This window comes from Nipponia nippon, unplaced genomic scaffold, assembly GCF_047370975.1.
Source record: "Nipponia nippon isolate SJK-2023a ecotype South Korea unplaced genomic scaffold, ASM4737097v1 scaffold_1, whole genome shotgun sequence".
In the NCBI taxonomy this organism is placed as follows: Eukaryota; Metazoa; Chordata; class Aves; order Pelecaniformes; family Threskiornithidae; genus Nipponia; species Nipponia nippon.
Window position 1 is genome coordinate 116,775,647 of NW_028262290.1, and position 25,605 is coordinate 116,801,251.

At 41.6% G+C, this 25,605-nt stretch overlaps 1 protein-coding gene across 32 annotated transcripts in view; it reads left to right on the plus strand.

Moving 5' to 3' along the window:
• The first annotated feature begins 8,735 nt into the window (after window positions 1-8,735).
• CLASP2 (cytoplasmic linker associated protein 2) overlaps window positions 8,736-25,605 on the plus strand; it is a 155,474-nt gene continuing 138,604 nt past the window's right edge. For all 32 annotated transcript variants that reach the window (XM_087768310.1, XM_087768331.1, XM_087768312.1 and 29 more), the window contains exons 1-2: window positions 8,736-9,803; window positions 22,494-22,572. In XM_087768310.1, the coding sequence (XP_087624436.1) occupies window positions 9,609-9,803; window positions 22,494-22,572 (274 nt within the window). In that variant the 5' untranslated portion in view covers window positions 8,736-9,608. The remainder of the gene's footprint in view (window positions 9,804-22,493; window positions 22,573-25,605) is intronic.

The window sequence follows — 25,605 nt, forward strand, 5'->3', positions numbered from 1 at the left end:
ATTTCTGCTATGAGTCATACAATATTAAGAAAAAAGGGAGTTCATAATTGAGGCATCACAGACACTATGGTTACTCGGATAAAAGCAGATTAAAAAGAGTCCACTTCTGCTGCCACAAATTTGCATGATATTGCTTGGGATTTTATAGAAAAAAGTTGTATTATATTGTTGCCTATGTTATGACATATTTTTCTTGATTCGTCTATAGTGAAATAGTCCCCCCGACCTGCAATGTGGATAAGTGAGTTCTCTCACTGGAAAGACAGAGGCTCCAAAAGGGGAACAAAACCCCTATTCATAATTTGACTCCAAGAAATGTTGTCCGTTCAAAGTGCCTGTGTATCAAATCTGTACGTTCACTTCTCTAACCATTTCCATTCTAGAATGTAGAAATGGTGAAGTACCTAAAATTTTTATTAAAATACTGCTAAACTGGCACCTAAATGTTGTTTTATGAAAGTACTAACTGCAACTTTATGGATTAGGGTAAATGAATATCAAATTCCTTATATATGTGTGTCAAAAGGCATCTGCAAACATCAAACAAATTAGTGGCTATAGAATTTGTTGGGAAGTAAACTGAAGATCTACATGGGTTCAATAAATACCAAAGAAAAGTTAGAACTTGTTCTGAAGAATTCTTTGAAACAGGTTGTTTTTTTAATTAAATTTGTTCATATATGTTTATATAACAATTTATCATTTAAGTTCTGGCAATTCTATTGCATTGTAATTTACTTCAATTAATTACTGTTTCCACATACTTTCTTTGCAAGATCCCATCAGTACATATCACATCAGCACCTCAACCTCTTCCTGCAAATAAAAAAAAGCAAAATAGCAAGCCCAATCCCTGATAACTGGTCAGAGCCACAGGATCTGAATCCAACCTTAGTTTTCAAAAATTGCCTGAATTTGAGTTGCCTGGATTCATGTGGTTTTGTTACTCGTTTCCCAGTTAGATAAATGTGACTAAATGCTTTATCTTCTTGATAGAGTGAGCTATCTGTTGATCATTAAAACACTATGAATTGAACTACATTTAATTTAAACAGTCCACTTCGGAACCCACATGATGCACATACACAAAACCAACCCTACTGTCTTCCCCCATAATCTACCTTACTTTTCCCACTATTTCACTTGACTGACAGTGCTGTTATTTTCAGAGGTGTATTTATGGCTGTTATTTCACTTCAATTTTGATTCTAAAATGGTATAATTCACTCTTGGTTGGCAGATCTGGACAGGCCATCACTTCAACCATAGGAAAACAGGGAGAATTGGTGCACCCTCTGCATTCTTAGAAGCCACCTTCACACTCCCGTCTATCAGCTGGTGCAGAGGTACCAAAAAGCGTGACTCAGCCTTTCTCACAGGAGATATAAAGAGCCAGCTGCAATGACTCCACCATGTTGCGCAAGAGGTTTGCAGGATTTGTGGCTGCTGCTTTAGTCCCTGACGCTGCAGATCCACATCTTTTCCCAGGTGAGGCACAGGAGGTCAAGACGAGGGTGGGGGAGGAGAATGTCTGAACCTCTTTTTCCAAACCCTTGGTACTCCCCCTGCACAGCGTGGGTGACAGTTCTGAACTGCAAAGCAATTTAGTAAAAACACACCCTTGTGCAGCATAGACCCATAATAGTAGGTGTTTGGTCAAAGCTGCTGATGGCTGTAGTAAGTAGCCTGCTTTAAACTGCACCAACCCAGATACAAGAGATTCTCAACTATTCTAGACAAGGACAGTAATTTACTCTCTTCAGGGTAAAAAATAAAATCATCCATGACTTGTTTTTTTGTTTTTTTTTCCCTAGAACACAGACAAATACTTACATTTTTTTCATATGCATATTCATTTACAGAAATTCCCCCCAAATACCAACTGATATTTGCATCCATACCAAACCAGTACGTTTCTATGTGAGAAGGCTGGACAGCCAAGCAAAAAATATGATCTGCAACAACTGTTAGCTTGGCTTCTTTCTTTTGCTGCCCAGTGTTATCAGTAATAGACACGGTAGGTAAAGTTTCAACTCCATGCCTTTGGACGGGAATACTTGCGAAGATCTTTCAGGAAAGTTTACCACGAGAGGGAGCTCTCAAGCAGCCAGACAAGTTTTTTTCAAACTACAGAGGGAAAGCATGTCAAACATCAGGCAACAGCCAAAAAAATCAATGACCTTAATCCCAAAATGCAAATGCATACAATTCTTTATGAAAAAAGCATTTTAAACTGTATGTCTGTAACTTTATGTATGCATTAAACTATAAGTATGTGTCCTGGTTTCGGCTGGGATAGAGTTAAATTTCTTCCTAGTAGCCGGTATAGTGCTGTGTTTTGGATTTAGTATGAGAATAATGTTGATAACACACTGATGTTTTAGTTGTTGCTAAGTAGTGCTGACACCAGTCAAGGACTTTTCAGCTTCCCATGCTCTGTCAGGTGCACAAGAAGCTGGGAGGGGGCACAGCCAGGACAGCTGGCCCAGACTGGCCAGAGGGCTGTGCCATACCACATGACGTCATGCCCAGTATATAAACTGGGGGGAGTTGGCTGGGAGGGGGGGACCACTGCTCGGGGACAAGCTGGGCATCAGTCGGTGGGTGGTGAGCAATTGCATCGTGCATCACTTGCTTTGTATATTATTATTATCATCATCATCATCATCATCATCATCATTATTATTACTACTACTATTTCATTTTATTTCAATTATTAAACTGCCTTTATCTCAACCCATGAGTTTTCTAACTTATACTCTTCCAATTCTCTCCCCCATTGCACCGGGGGGAGTGAGGGAGTGGCTGCGTGGTGCTTAGTTGCTGGCTGGGGTTAAACCACAACAGTATGTAAGGAAAACTTTCTCTCTTTCTGAGGAAGAACGCTGAAGCTTCCTCTTTCTTGAGAAAACCTTTCTTGATCAATACTGGTAATGCAGGAGTTACTCAAGTAACAAATGACTGCTGAATCTGGTCCTATTTATGGCAGGATTTGCATTACCGAAAAAAAGCAAGCCAAACCAGAGACCGACAAATCAGATCATGCATGTTTTTCCCTTTCCCTTCTAATTCCCATGCAGTGAGACGTGGGTTGCTTTGTGTAAATGTGGGCAGAGTCTGCCACTGCACTAGTGTTACTAGGATGAATATCAACAAGCCGCCTGGTTTGGAAAGTTGTTTCTATGTAATGAGAAGGACACCATTCTGCATGGCTTTTCACATTCTTCAGCGCATTCACAGCCTTGCAAGCTTCCTGCAGATAAAATGCCATGACTTGTTTTGCAAGAGCAGAGATTTTGCCAGTCCAAGGCCAAAATACACCCAGCTACACGTCCCTTGGTACTGCTGTGCAGTACACTGTGTGCTCACTAGCTTTTACTTTTCAGGTCAGATGAATCAAGTGTTTTGGATCCTTTTCTAGTTCTTTCGTACTGCTGTTACAAACAGTAGCATGACAATACAAAAGTAATTGGATCTGTATCGAAATAGTTCTCATAGGTATTTTAACTAAAAGTTTAATAAATTTCTTCAACAAGTTTAACAATTTAGAAAATTTTGTATTGATGGACTATTATGCTGAGCTATTGCGTCCCAAATTTTTCCAGCGTGACACAAAATCATTACACAGCAACATTATACAATGGTTTTACACAGAACACTGGCATATCATATTCCACCACAGAAATTTAAAGATAGAAAAGCATCATTGATCAAGGTCTAGCAAACTAACCTGCTGCACAAAACAGATGTAATCATTCACTTGACAAACCACAGTTAAATACTTTTACCACTAGAGACAAACGTCTCTGCCACTGTACAAAAATGACATAAAGGATACTAAGTTATGTAGCAGTGCTTTGAGTAATTATAGACGATATGATAGACTAACGTGATAAAAGTGGCCACTTACACATTAATTCTGACACTATTTTCTTGATCTGTTATTACTACTTTTCATTACCCATAGTTTTTCATTTGTTCTTCCTTCTCTGTATCAAGAAAATCAGCAAATTAATCATAAAAGATTTATCAGGATGAATTATTTAATTGCAGTACCTACGTGTTAAAATATATTTGACAATAAGGAACAAATTAATGCCTTGGAGCAATCCAGTAATCAGGTATCAGTCTGACACCCCCCCCCCCCGCCCTGTTTCTGTAATCAGATTGACTCAGTATGTACAAGAAAAATACCAAACTACTAATTTCAACTTCTATTTTATAAAATAAGCATACGAAAGCGATCTATATTAAATATGTAATATCAAGAGCATCCATGGCACAAGCCAAAATGTAGCAGAGTTCACCGAGTACATTTTTAATACAGTTACATCTAATTTCATCTTTAAGGCCTTGTGAAAAAAAAAAGGGCAATACTTCAACTAGCTTGGTACATACATTGCAACATCATCAGAAGAACTTTCCTTTACGAATGAATTGATTTATATTTAGAAGATATTTATTACTTCATTATTCTGATATTCTTCATTTTGGAGGGAGGAATTCAAAACAGTGACAAATTCGGCTTGAAAAGATACACATCACCCTTTTACAATTAATGCAAGAAAAGATGCAAAATCAATATCTACATGACATGACACGGATAACAAAAAAATGCCACGTTTCTGCTTAAAGTACCACCATATGGCACTATTGTACCTCCCGACAGTATTAAGAAAAACCTCGATGTACTGATCTCAAACCTATAGCCAAATAAAAGCCTATGGTTATTCCAGAATACGTTAAGAGGAGGTGGTATATGATTGAAGGACACCACATCCAAGACGCAACGTGAACATTTACTTCAAGCCACCCTGGCCGGAACATGATGTAGAAGTGCTGTCCCGGCTGCTGAGGAATCTGACAGGAATGTAAGAACAACTTTCTCAGAGATTTCTTCAGTGTCAATTTAGACTACGTCAAGTGTAATTTATGGGAACTTTCTGAGTGACTCATGTTTAAATTCCCTCTGTTTTTATTATTATGGCCCGCGCTTGCTATTTGTGATAAAAGAGACCTTTTAATCAGAGGGTTTTTAAGGGATTTTTATGGTTCTTTCAGTGATGGGATTACACCTTCTGTATAGGAAGGATTTTTCAGAAGGGGAGGTCAGGCTGTGGAAGGAGCTTTCTGCTGGGATGACTGACAGGCCCGCTACAGAAGATTGATAACTGGGTTGCACGAGGTCGCAGCCTGTTGAAGCGACTGCTAGGAAAGGAAAGAGGGTAGAAACAGAGCCTGAAACACAGTACGCGCTTTCTTATCAGCCAAAGGAACGAAGAGCACGGCACTCTCCCAGCCTGTTTCTCTGTATGATTCTTGCCTTTCTCAGAAGAGGACATTACATGCGGTAATTGTGCAGCACACTTGTATGGGATGGGGGCGTAGAAACAGGTTTGGTGTGCAATTCAGGTCGGGAACGCGCCTCACTGGATTAGTGTCGCTTACCTCAGGTCCTGCTGTAATCGCACTGGTTGCTAGCAAGTCACACTGAGAAGACTGAAGGAAATTTTGATTCTGCATTCAATTACAGGGCTTAATTGCTCTATAAAATATTACGCGTTGTACCAATACACAAGAGTAGTGGATTTACGCTCACATGCTTGCATATCAAAAAGAAGACTGCATTCCAAAGGAAGCAATCCCCTTAACTGAGAACAAGAGGCTTTAAAGGTCTTTGGCTTGAATGAAAATGCCTTCTTTTTGGAGCCTAGCCCACATCCCTAGGTATAAAGTCCACTAGGACCTGGTGAGAACATCTAACAACAAAACGGTGTCCTTTGTGCAAGCTGGGGGACTGCTCTAGATTCAACACTGGAGTGCTACTCCTGCCTTGCTAGAAAAAGAAATGAGTATCCAGAAGCTCTGTTTGCCAAATCAAAATGCTATTTGTTTGCAGAGGAAGAAATGAAGCAACATTTATTGATCCCACAAAGAAGATAATTCTGTTCAGTGCTAGGATGTCAAAGGAAATTGCCTTGATCTTATCAGAACACCTCAGCGATGAAAAGGCTACCAATTTGCTAGTGTTATATCAGTGTCCATACAGTATAAAGGCACTAGTGCTGACAGGTAGTAACAGGATGAAATACAGTAGTCTAGTCCTCCGATTTTACAGCAAGGCAATTATTTTTTCCCGTGTTTTCTAAGAAAACACTTATTACATGAAATGGAAAAAAAAAAAAAAAAAGAAAAAGAAAAGCCACATATCCCAGCATGGCTTTTTGCCCTTAACATAGCTTTGCGATGTCGTCTTTGGGTTGCAAAATAGCTTCAACATTTCAAGTGTGTATCTTATTATACTTTACCCTTCTCCTCAGCTTCAATGCTATTCACAGCAATTAGATTACCTAATCAGAGTATGAGCTTTGAATCAAGAGAAATTCAGAAAAGCTAGTGCCACAAGCTTTCCGCCTTCTTTTTGCTTAGGATTTTCTGTCTTAAGAGACTGACATTAACTTGGACTATAATGAAAAGTGAATTTTAAATTACCTGTTTTTTGGTTTTTTTTTCCAAAAAGTTTGGTGGACTGAAACCGTTTACAATTCTTGATACTCCAAGAGTTCAGTATCATCTACTCAGTTCTTTTCTATTTAGCCAGTCTTATTAGATCCACAGTTACTTTTAAAACTTTCACAGCAAGAAATTCACTTTTTAAGCTTACACCAGCAGTAAATCAGATTCTAGTGCACTGAAAAAATACAACAATGCAGTGTTATTTTTCTGATATTTATTTTTCTGTTTCCAGCAGTTTCTTGAGTCCCATTTTCAATAAAAGCAATGAGTAATTCCATACCAAGCTTTCATAATCTATCTTCGTAAATGGCATTGCACACACAGGACAAGAACTATTCAGCTCCATCCAAAATTACAGTTTTTTATATGTGCACAGGGAAATCCATGGTGAAAACACAATGAGCAGTTCATATTTTTTTTCTAAAACTATAATAAGCTCAAAGTACAATACATACATTTCTGTTTTAAAGGCATCTATAATCTTTTTAACTATCTTCATTACTGAAATGCCTAGGGACCAATCAAGCATGGGATCCCGAATTTGCCACATCATACCAAAATCAACAAAAGGCTGCTTGTGGTCTTGCCTTCTGCTATGCCTGTGGACAGAGGTCTCTTTTTTTGCCAGATCAATTCCCTGAACCAGGCCTCTGCAAGGTCACACAGATGTCAGTGCCTGGGACAGAAAGGAAGTGCAGAATTCCTGCAAATGGGATTTGTGAGAAGCAGGCAAGTAGCACCGCTGCAGCACCAATTTAGTTCGGTTTACACTGCTGCGAAACCGCCATCTGCAGGCATGGTTCCTCAGTCAGTTTACACCAGTCTAAATCCTGCAGCCAAGCGAAGGGAGTACCTCACTTTCCTGCAGTCTCACCCTTCCCCAGCGTTAGGACTCATGAGGCAAGCCAGACTGTGCTGTCTTGAAACTAAGCTGCGCTTTCAGGACACAAGGGCTGCCACTGGAAGAGGTCCCACCAGCCCCCGTCTGCCCACATCTACCTGCTGGCTGGCTGCTTCTACTTTCCCTGCACCAATTCTGGCACTTGCTTAACCCCAGCGTGAGGCAATTTAGGAATCTGAATCAGCAAAAAGCTACTTCTGTGGGAAAAAAGGGAGAAAAACAAAGAAAAAAAATTATCTCCCTTAATTGTTTACATGAAGTCAAATAAACACCAGCTCTGGTATACGAAAAGGATTATACATGTGACTGCAGGGGAAGAAAGGGACCACCTCTATCAGCCGCAGCTTGCAGTTCGGCGTAACGTCAATCCTCCCAGCGTCAGAGGGACAGCAGGCCGACACCGCCGTCCGCCGCCAGTGACGGGGGATGTTACGCTTCCCATCTCTCGAGTCTCTGCGCTTCGGACCCGTGAGCCAGCCCAACGCACCGGCACCAACCCAGCTCCGTCGTTCAGCCCGTTCCATCAACCCCAAGCGGTCAGGGGGCGCAGGACCCGGCACAGGGACAAGGCTGGGCCCAAGCAGAGCCGCCTGGGCGTGAGGAGGCGGAAAGGGAGCCCCTCTCCTTTCCTCTCCCTGCATGTGAAAACCACAACCGTACTTTCAGAGGCCTGGGAGGCCACACGAACGCACCGCCGGGGCAAGATGGAGGGAGGGAGGAGGTCAGGACCTGCCTTTCCGACATCAAGGGGATTCGGACTGGTTTAAACCGACCCTGAAACAACACCTCAAGCCACAGACCCTGGACTAAAGGGTCTCTCTTTTAAATAAAGTCAATTCCTGGTAGTCTGCATGTGGGTTAGCTACGCTGCAGAGTTAACCGAGCCCTGCGTACCCCGGGGGTCTCTCCGCCTTAAACCAGGGCAGAGCGTTGGGCGAAAGACGCTGCAGGGCCGCACCTGGCAGAGCCGGGACCGCGCTGGAAGGACATCGGCTTCATTCCCCCGCCTCGGCCCACCTCTGCCTGCTGCGGCGGGGCTCTCCGGGCCGCGCACCGCCCTCCCCTCTGCGGGCAGCAGCCCGGCGACCGCGGCCGCCCATCCCGCCCGCCCGCCATCCCGCCGGGCGGAGAGCGCATGTGCCTGGGCCGCCGGGCGCCGTCGGGAGCGCGCCCGGCCGGAGCGGGGCGGGGCGGGGCGGAAAGGGCCACAGGGGCGCGCACCGGGCGCTGGCAGCCCCGGGGGAGAAGCGGGAGGAGGAGGTGGCGGGGGCGTGGGGAGGGGCGGGGCCGCCGGGCGCCACGCCCAGTCTCGCTGGCGCCGGCCGGGGCGGGGGAGACGCAACTTCCACGGGACGGAGGCGGCGCCGCCTCGGCAGCCGGGCGGAGGAAGGGGCGGCGGAGCCTGAGCGGCTCCGTGGGGGCTCGCTCGGCCCGGGGAGCGAGCGGCGCTGGGACTCGCCGGGGCGAAGTTTTGAAGGCGCTCCGCGGGCGAGCAGGAGGGGCCCGGAGGCCGCGGCGTCGGGAGCATGAGAGGTCCGACCCGGCCTCGCCGCTGCTGCGTCCGTGGGAGGACGGGCCGGTGCCCGCGGCGGTGAGGGGCGGCCCGGGGATCGCTCCCCGGCGCCTGCGGGCGGGAGGAGAGAGCGAGAGGCGGCGGCGGCGGCGGCTCCCGCGGGGACCCCTCAGCCCGCGGCTGCCCGCCCTCCCCTGAGGTGCCTGCGAGCCCCCCCCGCCCCGCGGGGCGAGCGGTAACGTGTGCATTCGCTCTCCGTTTCCTCTGAAGAGGAGGGGCGGCGGCAGGGAGCCCTCCCGGGATCCCCCCAGGAGGAGGCGGAGGCGCCTGGAAAGCCCCGAGCCCGCCGCCCGCCGCCGGGCCGCCGCAAGCCTCCCGTGCGGCCCCGTCTTCGCTTCCTACTTGAGGCTTCACCTTGCGGCCAGGCTCGGGGAGGAGGCCGGAGGAAGCCGCCCCTGCCCCTGGCGGCGGCGTGCGGTGCGAGTGCGCATGGAGGCGGCGGGCGCGGAGCCGGGGCGGAGAGGGCGAGGAGAGGCTCCGTGAGCGCCGCGGCCCTGCCGGGGACCGCCGCCTCGCCGGGCGTTTCCCTCCCCCCGCCGCCCGCCCTGCCCCGGCCCCGCTTCCGAGCCCGAGAGCGGTCGGTTCGTCTCCGAAAAAACTTTTCCGCGGCGGCCGAGGATGGAGCCTGCCGGTATGGATTATTTCTGCGACCAGGTACAGCAGAAGGACGTGGGCCGCAGGATGCAGGTCGGCCAGGAGCTGCTGGAGTACCTGAGCGACCCGGCCCGGTCCCCCGATCTGGAGCAGGACCAGCAGCGCCTTGACAAAGTGATCGACGACTTGACAGGATGGGTCAACTCCAGTAATTTTAAGGTAAGGCTGGTCGGCGGGGCTTGGTGCAGGAAGACCATGATTCATCATGGTAGGGAGGCAGAGAGCGCCGGATTACTTTTTAATCGGATGCGAGCAGAAATAAAACTACCTTTGTTACCGGTTTTTATCCCTCCTCCCACAAAGGGAAATTCGGAAATGCTGGGAAGGGTTGGTTAACGTTTTCTTGTTCCTATTCCTCTGTCCTAAAAGAAGCAGTAAGGGGTTTTTTGGTTTTCCTTTTATCGTTGGTTAAACGTTTTTCTACATAATATTAAAGAAACCTCACACGACTATATTACGTACTTGGGTTGTGTTTCGTATTCTGAAACAAGATAGGTGGTGATTTTTTTTTTTTTTTTTTTTTTTTACTACCACTCCCATTCCCCGGTCTCTGTACTTGGGTGTAATGTTTCATGGGATTGCCATTATTTTCTGTAGGCCGTAAAGAGTGCTGTTTCACCGGCTCTGTATTACGCCATGTGCGTTTTATGCGATTTAATGAATAATTTGCTTCTTGGGGTTCCCATTCTAAGTTTAAAGTTGTTGATATAGTCTTTAGGTGACTTTCCCGTACGTGGGAAGTTATATAGTATCTTGATAGCAGCCCAATGATGACTCACGTTTCGTCTTTTTTTTTTTTTTTTTTTTTTTTCCTTCGTGCGTTTTAGGCTGAGCTACGGGAAAACAGGGATTACTCCTGCACACCTCCGTTGTAATATTTGTAAATTCTCCTGACGTTGGTCAGCCGATAACGCGATTGAGAAGGCAGTTTTCCTACCAAGGACAACCGTATTCGCATTAGCGATTTTTTTTTTTTTTTTCTTTTTTTGTGTGTGTGTGCGCGCGCTGTGCGCGGTCTGTCGCCGGGACCGGTCGGCGCTGCCGTCGTCGGGTGGCGGTGTTGGTCCGCGGTGCCGGGCTGGGCTCCCTTGGCCGGGCGAGGTCCGCCCTTCCCTCGGCGCCTCTGCCCTCCCCTGGCTCTCCTGCCTTCCCAGGCGATGGACTCGCCCTCTGCGCCTTTCAACCTCCTGTAGTGAAATTCTCATTTGTTTTCCTATTTGCTTAGGCTCAGGGGGCAAACGTAGGAGTAACTTGTAAGGGCGCTATGTTCATGAAATGGGTACTTTTTTTTTTTTTTTTCCTCCGTTGACTTTACAGTGCTGCGTGCTTGCCAGTGTTTGCACATAGCACTGCTGAGTTTGAGGTCTGAAACTAATAAGGCTTGACTCTATTTGCGCGTATGATTTATTTTTCTTTGGAATTGTATTTCTCATTACAGGTCAGTTTAGCTTGAGGAAACAACGTTATGTTGGACAAGTATAATTTATTTGCTTTTAAATTCCTAATCTGAGGACAGTTGTTGGTGATAATTGATTGCTGTGAGACCTAGACAGGTCTTTAAAAATACCCTTCTGTGTAAAGAGGACTAGATACTTACTTATCTCAACAGGGTAATGTAAAAGTTTCTTCCTGCACTTTTAAATTGACAAAATTAGGCGTTAATACTTGAAATTTGCTTTGCAAGATGTATTTTTCATAACGCAAGACATTCTACTTGCTGTTGATGTAAGGTGGCAGAGCTCCTTGGCTGTTAGAACTGTAGGACAGATAAGGAACATGCACTACTCCAGATCACAAGCCTCAGTCATACAAGATGAGGTTAAAAGTATTACAAATTCTAAGGGTTTTAAAAATAGCTTGCGTAATAATTAATTATTTTTTTTTTACCTCTTCTCTACGTCCACTTACTGGTGGCTCTTTCTACATACTATATTCCAGTTTAAAGCATATTATATACATTATATTAACTGCAACAGCACAAAATCTTGGATGTTTTGCTTATGATCAGTTCCACTGTTCTTGACTGTGATGGTGACTGCCAGCATCTACTGCTTTGAAAAGAAAATCAAAAATATTCTGGAAAACTGTGGTTTGCATTTTACTTGCATATTTTATCTTATGCAAGCATAGGTGTTACACATTTAAATGCTAGATCTGCATTTGTTATTAGACTCAGGGCCCGAATGATATCATAAAGTAATGAGTACCACACGCTTACATGTGCTCTCCAGAAAAATATTAAAGTAATCTTTAGTTTTGATTACTGTATTCTTAATAATTTGTTGGTTACCCTTTCCTCTGCTGAGGAATGGATATGTACAGCACTTAGACAATTCTGCTTATCATCTCTTTCTTTTTATATCTTGCTAAAGGCCTTGCAGGTCTTCAAAGTCCCAAAGTAATTAATCCCTCCCTGTTGACAGGGCTGTTTAATTGAGCAGTGGTAATGGCTGACGACTGGCTTATTTATCAGAACCGCTGAGCTAGATGAATTGGAGTGACAAGTGGGGAATGCTGGAGGAAGTTTTGAGGGGGAGCGTTATTTTTACTGTAGGTAGCTGGTATGGATAACGAGGGAATAACTGACGTAACTTGCCCGGGATGTGCCGTATCTTTCCTTCCGTGTGAAAACTCGGTTCCTGCATGCCGTGCACTCTGCTGGCCATACTGAAAGAGAAGATGGGTGATCAGGGAGCTCTAGGCTCAACTCTGTGCTGTGCATGAAAAGAGAAAACTTTCTATGAAATGTCACCCTGGAAAGTTTGTGCCTCACATAACCAGAAGGGAAAGGATCTGGAGGCAACAGGAGGGTTGGTTTGGCAGACTTGATAACGAGTGGGGAAAAAGAGAATAGGCATTCAGTAAACAAGTATGGACTTGCTATCAGCAAGGTTGAATTAACTTGTCTCAAAAAGATTTTGGCCATCTAAATAGACATTTTGCTTATCTGAAGTTTGTGGCTATTTCTAGTGGTTTAATAAACAATCCGGCAGTTCCAAACTAAGAAAGCAGATAGGAAAATTTCTGAATTCATCTAGCTCATTGAAGTGGAAAACAGTTACCAGCTTGAGTTACTGATAAATGAAAAAGGTGGGATTAAGAATGTGTTGACTCATCTGCAAGGGAGTTCTAGTGGAAGTTGGTTGCAGAACAGGGGGAGTGACCTAGAGAGAGAGAGAGAGAGATGAGACATCTTTAAAGGCTGACCTTAATGGTGTATTATGGGGACTTCAGTTACAGTCAGTGATAAATTAGCTTCCAAAGACTGTTGAAAACTTTGCAAATACCAGGGAGTACCCAGATGATGTGCATAATTTAAGCTTTCATTTTGGATCTCATTAGTATGGAAGAGTTGCTCACTGAACTGAAAACTGTTTGCTTGGTGTCCTGGTACCGTGATGTGGTTTATTTCATGTTGGTTGGGGCTGACCTCTCTCCTCCTACAATATAGAGCTTTGGTTGTGGGGTATGTGGTTCCCAAATGACTGTTTTCTCAAGGCTGTGAGGAATAGTGGAGAAAAAAAATAAAGGTGGTGAATTCTGAAATCTTGTTAAGGAGCAGGTAAGTTGGATGCAAAGTATTAAGAGTTGAGTGATGGTGTTATTCTGCTGGTATTTCTCCTCAAACTCTGAAACATTTGGCAGTCTCAGAAAATTGGAACAGTGCTAATGTTTGAGTTCAGACTCTCAAGTGAACTTCAAGCAGTAAGTTAATTCCGCATTCTGAGGGTATCACTACTGATAGATATTTGCTGGCTTTACTGGGTTAACCTGGATGTTCATCTATGTATACATGAGTTTTAATTTACACATCTCTTATGTCTCTCTTGTACTTGATAGTTGCGTGAAATAATGACAAGATTATCTAACTTGGTCCAGTCTGGTGGCTCAAACTGTTGTGTGTCTGACTCAAATAAGTTATCTGGAAATCTGCTTTGAACTTCTGCTAAAGAGATGTGGGATGGAGAAATACGACTTTTCAAGTAGAGCTTTGCAAGTCTACTCTTGGCTGTTACCATGTTGTGTTTTTTCTTAAGCCCACCAAAATTGAGCAGTTACCCTCATAAACTTTTTTTTTTTTGAGCAATAAAGCCACCTTTCGCTTCTTTATGCAAATCACACCTGATCAGAAGTAATAAAAACCTATGACTGGTTTTTCTTTTCTGGTAGTTTCTCAAGGTAATTTTATGTGAGAAGAGTAATCAGTAATGTGTGTGACTGTGAGTCATCTTTGTATTTCTTACCTTTGTAGTCAATATTTTAGCTTGTTTTATTCCTCAACTGCAGTAGGAAAATAATAATCGCTGTTTTTATGTCAGAGCAGCAGATTGTTTGCCATGCAAAAAAAAAAAAATCAGATTTCACACTGTCTGTTTCTGGTAGTGTGGATAATCTGTTTCTTTTAGGCAAATCCATGGAGTTATCTTTTATTCTATGCTTCCTGTAGAGTGAGGTTTTTCTTAGCTTGCTTTGTCTCAACACCAAATATGAAAGATACTAAAATACCAGTAATGTTATTGTTGCATTTTTGTATTTCCTTGGTTTGGCAAGTATTTATTTTGGTTTATATTTAGTTCAACAAAAGGCCAGCAGGAGGAGCTTTCAGTTTCCAGAAAGGAAGGGAAGATTTGAACTGTAATTTTGCAAACAGTTAAGACAAGTGGTTAGGATGTTTGTCTGAAGTCCTTGCAAAGAGATAGCAGCAGTTATCATTTTGTTGACCGCATGTGTGAGGTGGAAGCTAGAATTAAAAAAGTGCTTGAACAAAATGCAGATACTGAGATCTGGGGGGGGGGAAAAAAGGAAAGTTCAGAAATAAAAAATGTGAAGTCCTACATTTCAGTAAAAATAATTGAACGCACAAATGCAGGATGTGGGGCTTGTGATTGAGTAGCTGTCCTTAGGAAGAAAATGCGTGGGTTATTTTGGATTTGAACACAAGCCAACATATGCTACACAAAATGCAAATACTGCAGTGAGTTGTAGGACTGTAACCTGCAGGACAGAAGAATGGAATAAAAGAGGACCCAACTCAGCCTTTGTTTTTCAGTTATTGTATAGATCCTGGTATTTCCTTAGTCTTTGTTAGCAAATAGTGGTAATTTAAATGTCTTTGTTGGAGGAGAAGTGTTTGACTTTGAGCTCTTTGCTGAATTTCATTATTCCTTTCTTCAAGTTGTTTCTTTCATCTTGGCTATGTGGAGCTACTTCCCTTAATTCTATGTAATGAGAATGTGGTTCGACCTGTCCATGTATGAATCCAGTTTTAGTTTTCAAGCTCAATGATTCGATTATTTTTCTTGAGTAATAATTATTATTTTTCATGTATTATTTATGTTCTGTTTATAGAATGTTAAATAAACTATTGAGTGTTAGCCAAATAATCAAGCAGATCTCCAGAAGACAAGGGGAACTTGCAAGAAGTTTTAATTATTTTAAGTTTAATTAAAACTAATTTTGTCCAGCCTTTAATTAAGAATGTGGAATACATAGTCTCAAACTCTCAGGCATCTCCTCCACAGGTGGAATTGACAGTTCTCAATTGCTTTGCAGCTTCAGCTTGTGTAATCCAGCCCAACTGTAGTCCCTGATGAAATAGCAGCTGTGCTTCTCCTGTGGCCAGGCATTCTCACTGTCGTTCTTGAGGCAATAAGCTTTCTGTTGATGTTGAATTCGTTTTCTAATGTTTCAACAAGCTGATTTGACTGATGCTACAGGAGATTTAAGCGCGCCACATCAAATATGCCTGCAAGTCAAGAGGGAGAACAGCACTATCCCTTTTAGCCTGCAGTTTGATTTGGGGGTGAATAGAGACGCTTTCCAAGCTCTGTGTAGTCTGCAAGAGGAGACGTGCGTCCTTCAGAACAGAATTCACAGCAGTCAACGCGCTTGAGGCATACGTAGTTCAACGCCCGTTTTTGGCAGCATTGCTGATTTAAGCAGTTTCTTTCCCTGGCTGCTGAATTGTGATGGTGGGTCGTGCCTTCATTGCTCTGATGCGAGTGCTTGTGAGGCTGCACAGTGAACAGGCTCAGGGAAGAGATCTGGCTGAGAAGATGCTTTCTCTTGTTTGTTTGTTGGACTGGTTTCCTAAAGCAGGTTACTATTCAGCTGTGTGAATACTTGTCTCTTCGCAGTAGAGGAGCTGGTGCAGGGGTAGGAGTAAGTAGCAGAGAATGGGAATCACTATATGTTTAGTACAATTTCAATAAGAGGAAATGGGAAAGAAAATAAGAGACCTTGGGCACAAAAAGAATGATATTATTTTGGAAGAACTAAGTCCTAGAACAAAGTGTTTCTTTGTTTTGCTCCATCAACATGCTTAGAAAGGCTTTCAAGTGCCATTTTCTTTGGGGGGAAAAAAGCTTGCTTTTTTTTTTTTTTTTTAAATTATTTATTCTAAAGAGAAATACCATACATCTCATTGTCTTCCCACTGAGCCCTGCTCTTAAAGAGGCTCTGTCTTCAAACTTTTTCCACTGTAGCACATAAAGTTTAAGCCAGACAATCTCAAAAAGAAAATGGCTTAAAATGTTAGGTGTTCCTGTATCATATACTTCTGTTTTGTGCTCACTGTCCTTGGAACAATGTCTATGAAAAATGTGACAGTGGTCAAGGGAGGAACGTTTCATGTATGTATGAAGCAAACTAGATATTCCTGTAGTGGAACAAGCTGGAGGCAGTACATGACACATTTCAGAGTACTGATCCCAGAATTCAGAGTATTGTCCCCAGAATACAGAACAAGTTGGAGATCACACTTCTAGTGTAAACTGAAGTCAGTTTGAAGATCATGTGAGATTTTGAAATAATAGAAGGTTCTAAACACTTTTTCAGTAACCATTTTGAGCGCTATGCTACTGTGTTCTTCAAAATTGGGTAAAAATGTTTCTTAATTAATGTGGGGAGGGAGGAATGTTACAGTTCCCATAATGGGAAAAGGGCAGTAAAAGAGGTTTTTTGTTTTTTTTTTCAAATAAGCTTTTAAAATTTTTATGACAGCACTATGCTTGCTTGTTTTGGCTGCTATACGGGAGAGGTCAAAATAACAAGGACCACCCAGATCTATGCTTGTCGAGAAAGACCTCTGAAGAAACCAAGCCTTTTCAGTGCTGAACTACAGTCATCAGTCTCTGAATAAATATGAGTGATTCATTCAGTAATCCTCTGGTAGCGTGGTTACTTGTACTGCGACGCTGTTGTGATTTGTGGTTGGCCATCACAGAAGGATAATGAAAGGAAGATTATCGTAAGAAGTTTGGTAGTCTGTACCCCTTTTGAGACAGTGAGGGTTGCAGCTCATGTGTAGCTTTAACAGCAGCAAAGATTTGATGCTCTCAGGAGAATCTTAGCTTGTAGTCCAAATTATAATTGCAAAACATTGCTTTGAAGTCAGTAAACATGCGTTTTTATATAGAGGAGGCTCTGCGTTTGCTGAAGAACTTGTGACTTGAATTGTTGAGCTTGAAGACTTTATGCTAGATTACCAGCAACCCCTCTCTCTCTCCTTGCAATGTGATGTGCTATACATTAGGGGAAAAAAAAAAAAGATTGTCTACATCCTTGGAAGTGCGTCATTTGTTCCCTTGAAGGTGAAAGAAGTAAGAGAATGGAAATAATGCTTTCTTGTTAGCTAAAATATATGAAGTGTAGATGATGTGTGTGGTAGCTTCAGCAACTGGGACTGCAATTTTGGCTGCTGTCAGCAGAAGCAGCTGCCCAACTGATGCTGAGTGGGACGATTGTAGCAATGCATTTTATTGTACAAGGGAGAATGGAACCTGAAGATGAGCTGGCTGGGACTGAAGAACAACCTGGGTTGAAGAAATGTCCCAGGAAAATGGAAGCTTCCTTCTGCCCATGGAGCCAGGGGCAGTTTTTGGTATCTGCAAGCTTTTGGGTTAAGGGAGGGAATGGCATATGGGTAGATCTCAGTGAAGTGGGCCATGTGGAGAGAATCGGAGTGGGAAACAGTAAAGGGAGCAAAAAGTGATTGAGTATCCTGTGAAATAGGAGAGAAGTGTATTCGGGGAGATAAGTAAAGAGAACTAGGAATAAGAAGCTTCAAGAAGTGAAGCAGAAGAGACTGCACGTTACATACACGGTTTTGTTTCATGTTTAGCTACTTGCAAGGTGCTTGAGATTATTTGAGAATTGAGAAAGTACACCTTTGGGCTTGGCTGATGATACTTAACGAAAAAAAATTCATTCTGTTCTTGCATATGTCTTGTTCCAGCGTTGCCGTTGTGGAACAATGCTTGTTCTTGCAGGGTGTAGTTGTTTGGCATGCTGTTTTGTGTTTGTCAGTGGACTGTTAGAGATGCCACGGCTGTCCTCACAGTGACAGGAAGTCCAATGCCTTAACTTCATTCTTTCGGCTCCAGATAGTGACCTCATAATTCCCCCATTAGATTCTCATGACTAGTTCTCAGATTGTGATCTGCAGAATCCGTATTTCCACAGACAGTTCAGAGGTCCTATGACCAAATCCAAGGACATTCATATTAAGGTCATTTGGCAACTTAGGTAACTAGAGATGGTTTCCTGGTAGCATCCTGCCCCTAGATGTCCCCCACAGGCATGGGAAATTACAGAATCACAGTAAGAATAATAGTAAGCATGCATGGTTAACTAAGTATGGTATGAAGAACAGTATTTCTTTTCCTAGCAAGGACTGCTCTTCCATGGGCAACTTCCAGGCATCTCAGTGGCAGTGCTGGAAAGAGTATGTAGGAGAGCTGGAAAAGGAACAAGCTGCAGAGCAAGAAATAGGCTCAATTCCTAATTGCATTTTGGTTGGAACATCTTGATTTCACTAAAGAGTCTGGTCCATTCCAGAAGAGAGAAAATATTTCTCAGTTGGGTTGGCAATTTTGTTGTAATCTGAGAAGTCAAGGACACTGACGTGTTAAAGGGTAGCTCAACAACTAACCAAATCCAGTTCAAATAAGCCTAAATTTCTTTTCCACTGTGGACCTCAAAAGCAGTGTTTAAATGCATCAAACAATAGTGAGCTGATGAATCAGTCTCAACATAAAAAGGCTCTTTTTAGGCAGCAGGCAAAAGGCTTAATGAATGCAGAGTAAGAAACGGATCCAATGATTTTAATCCCAGAAGAAATATGTCCCTCATCGAAGCTGGTAGGGAAAGAGCCACGATGCTGGTGAGAGGTTTTTCTGTTGGTAGTGGAGAGCCTGTGTTGGTACATGGTCCCACACAGTGTCTGAGAGCTTGGAATCTTTTTCTTGCAGATCAGTTCTGCCTCGACTTTTTTGGTCAGTTTTTGTTGTTTGTTTGTTTGTTTGTTTGTTTTTTGAATGATGCTCCTGTGACCCCATATCAATTGCTAAGGATTCCTTCCAAAGGGCTGCTTGAATACTGTACGGATGATACCTACCAGGAGATGCTGAAACTCAGAACATTGTCTATCAAAGCCGAGAAATGTTAAGACCGATTTACAAAAACAGTAAGAGGTAGTTTATTTGGTATACTCTGTAGTGGTATGCTTCAGCTGACTTGTTTTGAAATGTGGAATAAGAGCCAATTTTGTAGCTAGAGCAGTTTCCTATTAGTTCCAGCCTGAGGTCACATCATAGTTTCTCACTCCGCAGATATCCTGACGTTTCGTACCTGTTATCTTTTCAAAGTTGCAGACCGTAGAGGACTTTGTATGAGCTAAAGGATAACCATCGTGTTGTAGGTAGAAGATTGCTTCTTTAAAACTGTAGTAACCTGTTCCCTTACCTCTTATCTGTAAAGGTTCTCGTTTAGTAGCTGTTAAAAGAGCTACGCAACAGTGCTTGTTACTTTTCCGTTTCTTAAAGCCAGGGTTAGTCTCACATCTTACTCTGACTTAGAAAGGTAACTTTCGAAAGCTTTATTTCATCCCGTGCAGCCTGAACTATATGTTTTCATACAATAAGGACATCATAAGACAAAACTACTCATCAGGATATTTAAATTTATAGTATTTACTGAAGTGTTTTTTGTACACTAATTATTGAAGTAGAACCTTCATTCATTAAGCAAATCCTTGATAGACAGTTATGAAGAGCCAACACCATATTGACAACTGCTTGAATGGTTAATCAAGATAAATGTGACTTGTATCATAAGAGGTGATTAAACTTTACCCATTCACAGGGAGGGGTACAAAAATATGAAATATGCAGGCGTTATCTCAGTGGGTGCTCTCGATCAAAATAAAATACACAAATGAAATACAAGTGATCGGATTCTTTGGCAATAAGAGTCATGGTAGGATGAATAGCCATTTCTCTGGTAGTTATCAAGCCTCTGACCCTTAAGTATATGGAGATTCGAATATTCCATATGGCCACTGTTTTTACCCAGGTGAGACTTGAAAAACAATCAATCTCTGCCCCCAACCAACCAAAAAAAAAGGCAAAAAAATCCCACAAAACCCCCTCCAAGCCCTAGAGGCTAAGCACTGGAGGAATTAATCAAGAAATACTCTCCGTCTTACTCGGAACTCTTCTTTGGGATTAGTAAATAGTAGATCTGTAGTAAAAACCAGCCACACGTGCTTTACTTTTTTAAATCTCTGAGCTGCTGCTGTTCAGAATGGTAGAAGTCTTCAAGGGAGATTTTAGAAAGATAATCAAATGTACGGAGAAGAGAGAGACACTCTCTGTAAGTACCTTTACAGAAGGAAAGGCTGCGGTTTGTGCTTTAATAGACCCAAAAATACTTGCATGGGAAAGGTATCTTAAAAGTTGTCACTGGAAGACGAAACAAGCCAAGGTGGAGCTTGTAGTCAGGAAACAGAAGCACAGGAAAACAATGTGCATCCAGAATTAATTTCTTATTTCTTTCAGGCATCATGTTTTAGATTGAGATTTTTGTCTTGGGTCTCCTATAGTTTGACAATCTGGAAAAGAACATTAAAGGAGAGAGCTTTTGGGAAACCTTGACATTACCATAAAAGCTGGCTTATATTTTTTGTCAAAGTAAGTTATCAATTATAGTATTCTGTTTTCTCATCCTAAGCCATAGATGCAGTCACTTGTCGGCAATATGTTAATTTAAGCCAGTGATGCCATCCACTTATATTTGCTATGCTCTGGTTTAGTATGTAATAAAATTGTGTAAATTTCCAAGTAAGTTGTAAGGTGGAACTAAGTTTTGTACCTCCTGTTTCAAAGGCGATCTATTGTACTAATACTGAGTTGATTAAAATCTGCTTCATTATGTGGTTGCTTCAGACCCCAGATTTTATGGGGACCTTCTTTGTCTAGTTTCCTGGGGAAACAAGGCTCACGTGATCCTGTGTGCGTGGGCCATGTGTATTCACATTCCTCTCCAGTCAGATTTTTTTTGGCCCATTGTCTAGTGTGGACAATTGCGACAGATAAGGATCTAAAGGAAACAGCGTTGTCCAAGAAAATGCGGTTCCAAGTTTCATGAAAATAAATAGCTAATGGAGGGGAGTAATTCTGCTCGTGTCTTTGTGGGGAAAAATTTGCAGTGCGTGTCTTACTAGAAAATAAAGAGGAAGAAAAACTGTTGCAAATGCCCAAGCTTCAGGAGGTCCTTCCTTTGGCATTTGCACCTTTGTGGGCAGCAGAGTTAACTACAACATGTGAAAATGCAGGTTCTGGTGTTCTTAATGAACTATTATAGGAAATTAAGAATGAAGTCTTGGAACAGTATGCAGGATAGTTAAGGGTGAAAAGAAAGTGTCCTGACTTGTTAAAATAATTTAGTTTAACTGATCATTTCTGATCATGTTTTTGTTTCTGTACTAGCGGATATTGTCCTCTCATCTAGTTTCTGTTCATAGATAGGAACTTCCCCACAATCCCAGTAGTATTTTCAATTTCCTTTTGTTTTCTGATTTTTTTTTTTTTTTTTTAAATAAGAGCAAATGAAGAAAAATAAAAGTTCCCTAGCTTAACAAGCAGGTGGACAAATGGTGTGGTCTGAACTGCTAGGGAAGACGGTATTCGCTTCTCTCAGTTGTTTTCTTTTGGGAGTTTGGAAAACGATGTAATGACTTTAGTGGATGAGCTAAGTAGCCAGATTGAAGTAAGCTCCTAGCATCTGGGAAACTGTTTAAACCATGGTTTTGTTTTGTTTTTCCCAGTCTGTATTAGTACTAATGTTTAGGGGCTTAGTTAGTTTTGCATTTTAAGTTGTTTGCTTTTTCTGAGTCTGGTAACTGTGCACTGCCCGCCCCCTGGTTTTTTGTTTGTTTGTTTGTTTAAGCCTTCTGTTTTGTTTCTTTCAGCAGCTTGGAAACCTGGTAGAGGAAGTAAGGCCTAAAGCCTTACTGGTACCTGTTTCAAAGGAATTTTGATTTTCAGTTAATACTGAGTTAGACCTTTGGAGTCATCTTTTATAGAAAATGAGGGACAGAACTGCAGTCCTAATATATGATCCAGAGGGGAAAAAATAAAGCTTCTTTCAAGTCCTTAGTCCTTATAATTAATTTGAATTTTAATCACTTGTAGTTGAAAATACTAAAACATTGGTTTTCTAATATTTATTTTCTTTCTGTTTTAAGGCAAGTACTGAAAAATCTGAACTGCTCTGGTATATGTAAATATATTTGATCCATTCCAAACATATTCTGATAACTTTGTCTTAGTGAAAGCTTTCAAGGAATTATCAAGGAATTATCTCTAATTGGAACTTTAATTTATCTTTAGGTTAAGATAGTCTTTCAGCATGCTTAGAATCATAGAATCATGGAATTGTTTAGGTTGGAAAAGACCTTTAAGATCAAGTCCAACCATGATTGCATATATATGTCTAATTTCTTTAAAATATATTCTAAAGAATTATTTAGTGATCTGTTTTGTATATCTAATGCTTTTGTTTCAACAGGTAGCATTACTCGGATTAGATGTTTTAGGTGCCTTTGTTGACAGACTATCAGGACGCTTTAAATCCTATATAGGAACTGGTAAGTGAAACATAACTTTCTTTTTCTTAAGACCAAAAAGTAAAAGACACTTTTTTTTTTTTCTTCCACCCCTAGCACTTGAAGTGGAACATGTTGAAAGCTTTCTGAGCTAATTACAATATATTGGTAGGCATCTTATTGCTGTTGTTGGAATTGCAATAATTTTATATTAACTTGTAAATATTCATTTGTCATGCAATCACTGATTTCTAGGTGGTGATTGGGATTTTTTTAAAGGTTCCAGGAGTATCTTTTTCAATAATTAGTTTCATGCTGTGTAGTTGCTTACCGCTCCCATGCTATGTTCTTGCTTACTGCTCCAAGACAGTCATCTAAAAATTACATTGGAACATAAGTGTTACCTTCAACTTGTGTTAAAGATTGAAGGTTTTATTTGCAGATCACTTTAATTAGAGCCTTATGTCTGCTGAAGCCTGTGGTCTCAGAGGACTATGCGGTCAACCTCCTGTTAGATAACTGGACTGTAGCTTTTAGTAATCTAAACTTTTATGGGCTGAAAAAAAGCACAAACTGTTGTTCTTGTGTGAAATGTTTACTTGAATGAATTTCAAATTAATGGATCTACATGTGCCTGACTATGAAACAGTTGTTGTGGGAAGTACGAGCAAACTACGCTGCTCAACTCATTTTGCTGCTGTCCTTGAAAACAGATAGTGATACTAGGGCATTAATGTTGATGTTATATCACTGGCTATTTTTAACAGAAGTTTCTAGCTTAATGTCCTTTTCCAAAATTTGTGTGAATTATCTTGCATCTTGTTCCCACGTGCCAAGCTATCTCACGTTGTCTGTCAAAATGTTAAGCTTCCTTTTCTTTACGTGTCTACTTTTGTATTTAAGAGTTAAGAAATTGGCAAAATTTGAAAATTTAGGAATACAAAGTATAGTGTGTACCAAGTTAATAACTAAATTTATTGAAAGCATATTTCAGGATGCTGTAGAACTACTGCAGTAGTGCGCTGCAGAATTTAAATCTATTTTGTTGCAGAGGGTTTTTCTCTGGCTGGTTAGTTTTGTGTTGGAGCAGTGTAAGGGAACTGCAGGCATATTGTGCTATGCAGAATATTGATTTCTGAATAGTCTCCATTTGTAGCTACAAACAGTGCTAGGCTTCAGAGTGTTACTCTGTTTTGATTTATATTTTAGTGGTGTGTAGAACTTAAAATTACAGCAACTTCATTAAAGGTTGGAAAGCTTTTTTCATTTCTCCTGTTTTTGCTTTTTTTTAACTGTGAACTATTTGAGAATAGTTTGAAAACACTGGGTTGTTGTTTTTTTTTTTTTTTTTGTCCCAGTATTTGAGTAGTTTGAGATTATGAGCAAATTAAAGATTTAAATTTCAGTACTTGGTAACATTCATATTTAAAAAAAAAAAAGAGTACTGGCACTGGTTGACCGTTGAACATGTGTAACATCAATAGACTTCTGAAGCTGTGTAGTTTAGAAGTACTTTTTAGAAAAGCTACGAAGTAGTGCCTTCAACTGAAATTGGTCTTCTGAGCATCTCTAGAATCAAGACCTGTAGAGTGCATTATGCTAAATATGCAAATCACTGTTGTGCATGATCAGCTCTTATATAAGCTTAACAGACACTGAAATGTTAGTCTCAGTAAAGGCAGAAAACAATCTGTATTTTAGATTACTTTTTTAAAGAGTGATTTATAGTATGAATTCTCTTCAGTTGGTAGCTGTCTGTCCAAGTCTTATAACAAGATTTGGATCACTTTCAGTTTTTGTCAGTGAAGCAGTAATACAAAAAATTTATTGTAAATATCTGGGAGTGTGGATAGTCCGGGGTTTACAACAGTAATTAAAAACACACTGGTGAGCAAGAAAACTGCTTCCTTCAACAAAATGTGAAGAGCCAGCAGTTTCCCAAATCATGTTCTGTTGACTTTGCAGATTTGGCTTCTAACGTAATCTGAGAATGACTCCAGTAAGTCAGACCAAAGACTCGTGTCTGACAGCGATCTGTTTGTGGATGCCTCAGAAGAAAGTAAGGGCAGGACAAACATGCAGTGATAACTCCTTCAGTATGACCTTCCCTAGCTGTCAGCAGTCTTGCAGTTTAGGGCCAGCTGAGGCAGATGGTATCTTCAGTGTCTCCCCTGTCACCCTGTTTTCCTACAGCTTTATCTGGTTGGTTTTTGAACCCACATAGACCTTTGGCTTCTACAGTGTTCCTTAGTAATGCTTAATTATGCAAAACTCTTGTTTTGGACTGGTTGCCTGACAGCTTGATGCTTGCTAGACCTTGTGTAGAGAGGTGAGCCATCATTTCTTATCTTCTTGACTGCCAGTCTTTGTTTTATGGATCTCTTCTGTGCCTCTCCTCTGCTATCCTTCCCCCCCCGCCAAGTCCCAGTTTAATTCTTTCTTGTATACACATTATTCCACAGTTTTTATTGTTCTTGTTTCCACTTTCTGTGCCTTTCCATTGTAGTGCTTTTGAGTTGAGGAAGCCATAACAGCACAGGCACAGCATATGTCTATAGTGGCATAATTCTGTTTGGTTTTATTATGTCATCTATTACTTTCATAATTATGATAATCTATTTCTTTGATACATTGCTGCTTCCTGAAAATTGACCCAATATATTCATGAGACTGTCTACTGTAACAACCAGTTTCCTGTGCAGTGATGGTGGATTTAGGGTCCACTGTCCAGGGTGGTGTATCTTCCTCCATGCCTTTGTCATTATGGTACTTTCCTTCCTGTAAGACCCCTTCTTGAGAACTATGTGAAAATCCAACTGCACTCTGTTAGCTGAGTTACCTTCTGCACAGCTCTTCTGCAGAGAGCTCTTAAGAGTTCGTGAGGTACAACTTCTTTTTATACAAGCTGTATTGTCTCTCCTATGCCATAGCTGACTCTGTATGTACTGACTCTAACTATAGTGAGTTCTTTACAGATGCCAGAAGAAAGTAGAATCATAGAATCATTAGGTTGGAAAAGACCCTTAAGATCGAGTCCAACCATAAACCTAACGCTGCCAAGTCCACCACTAAACC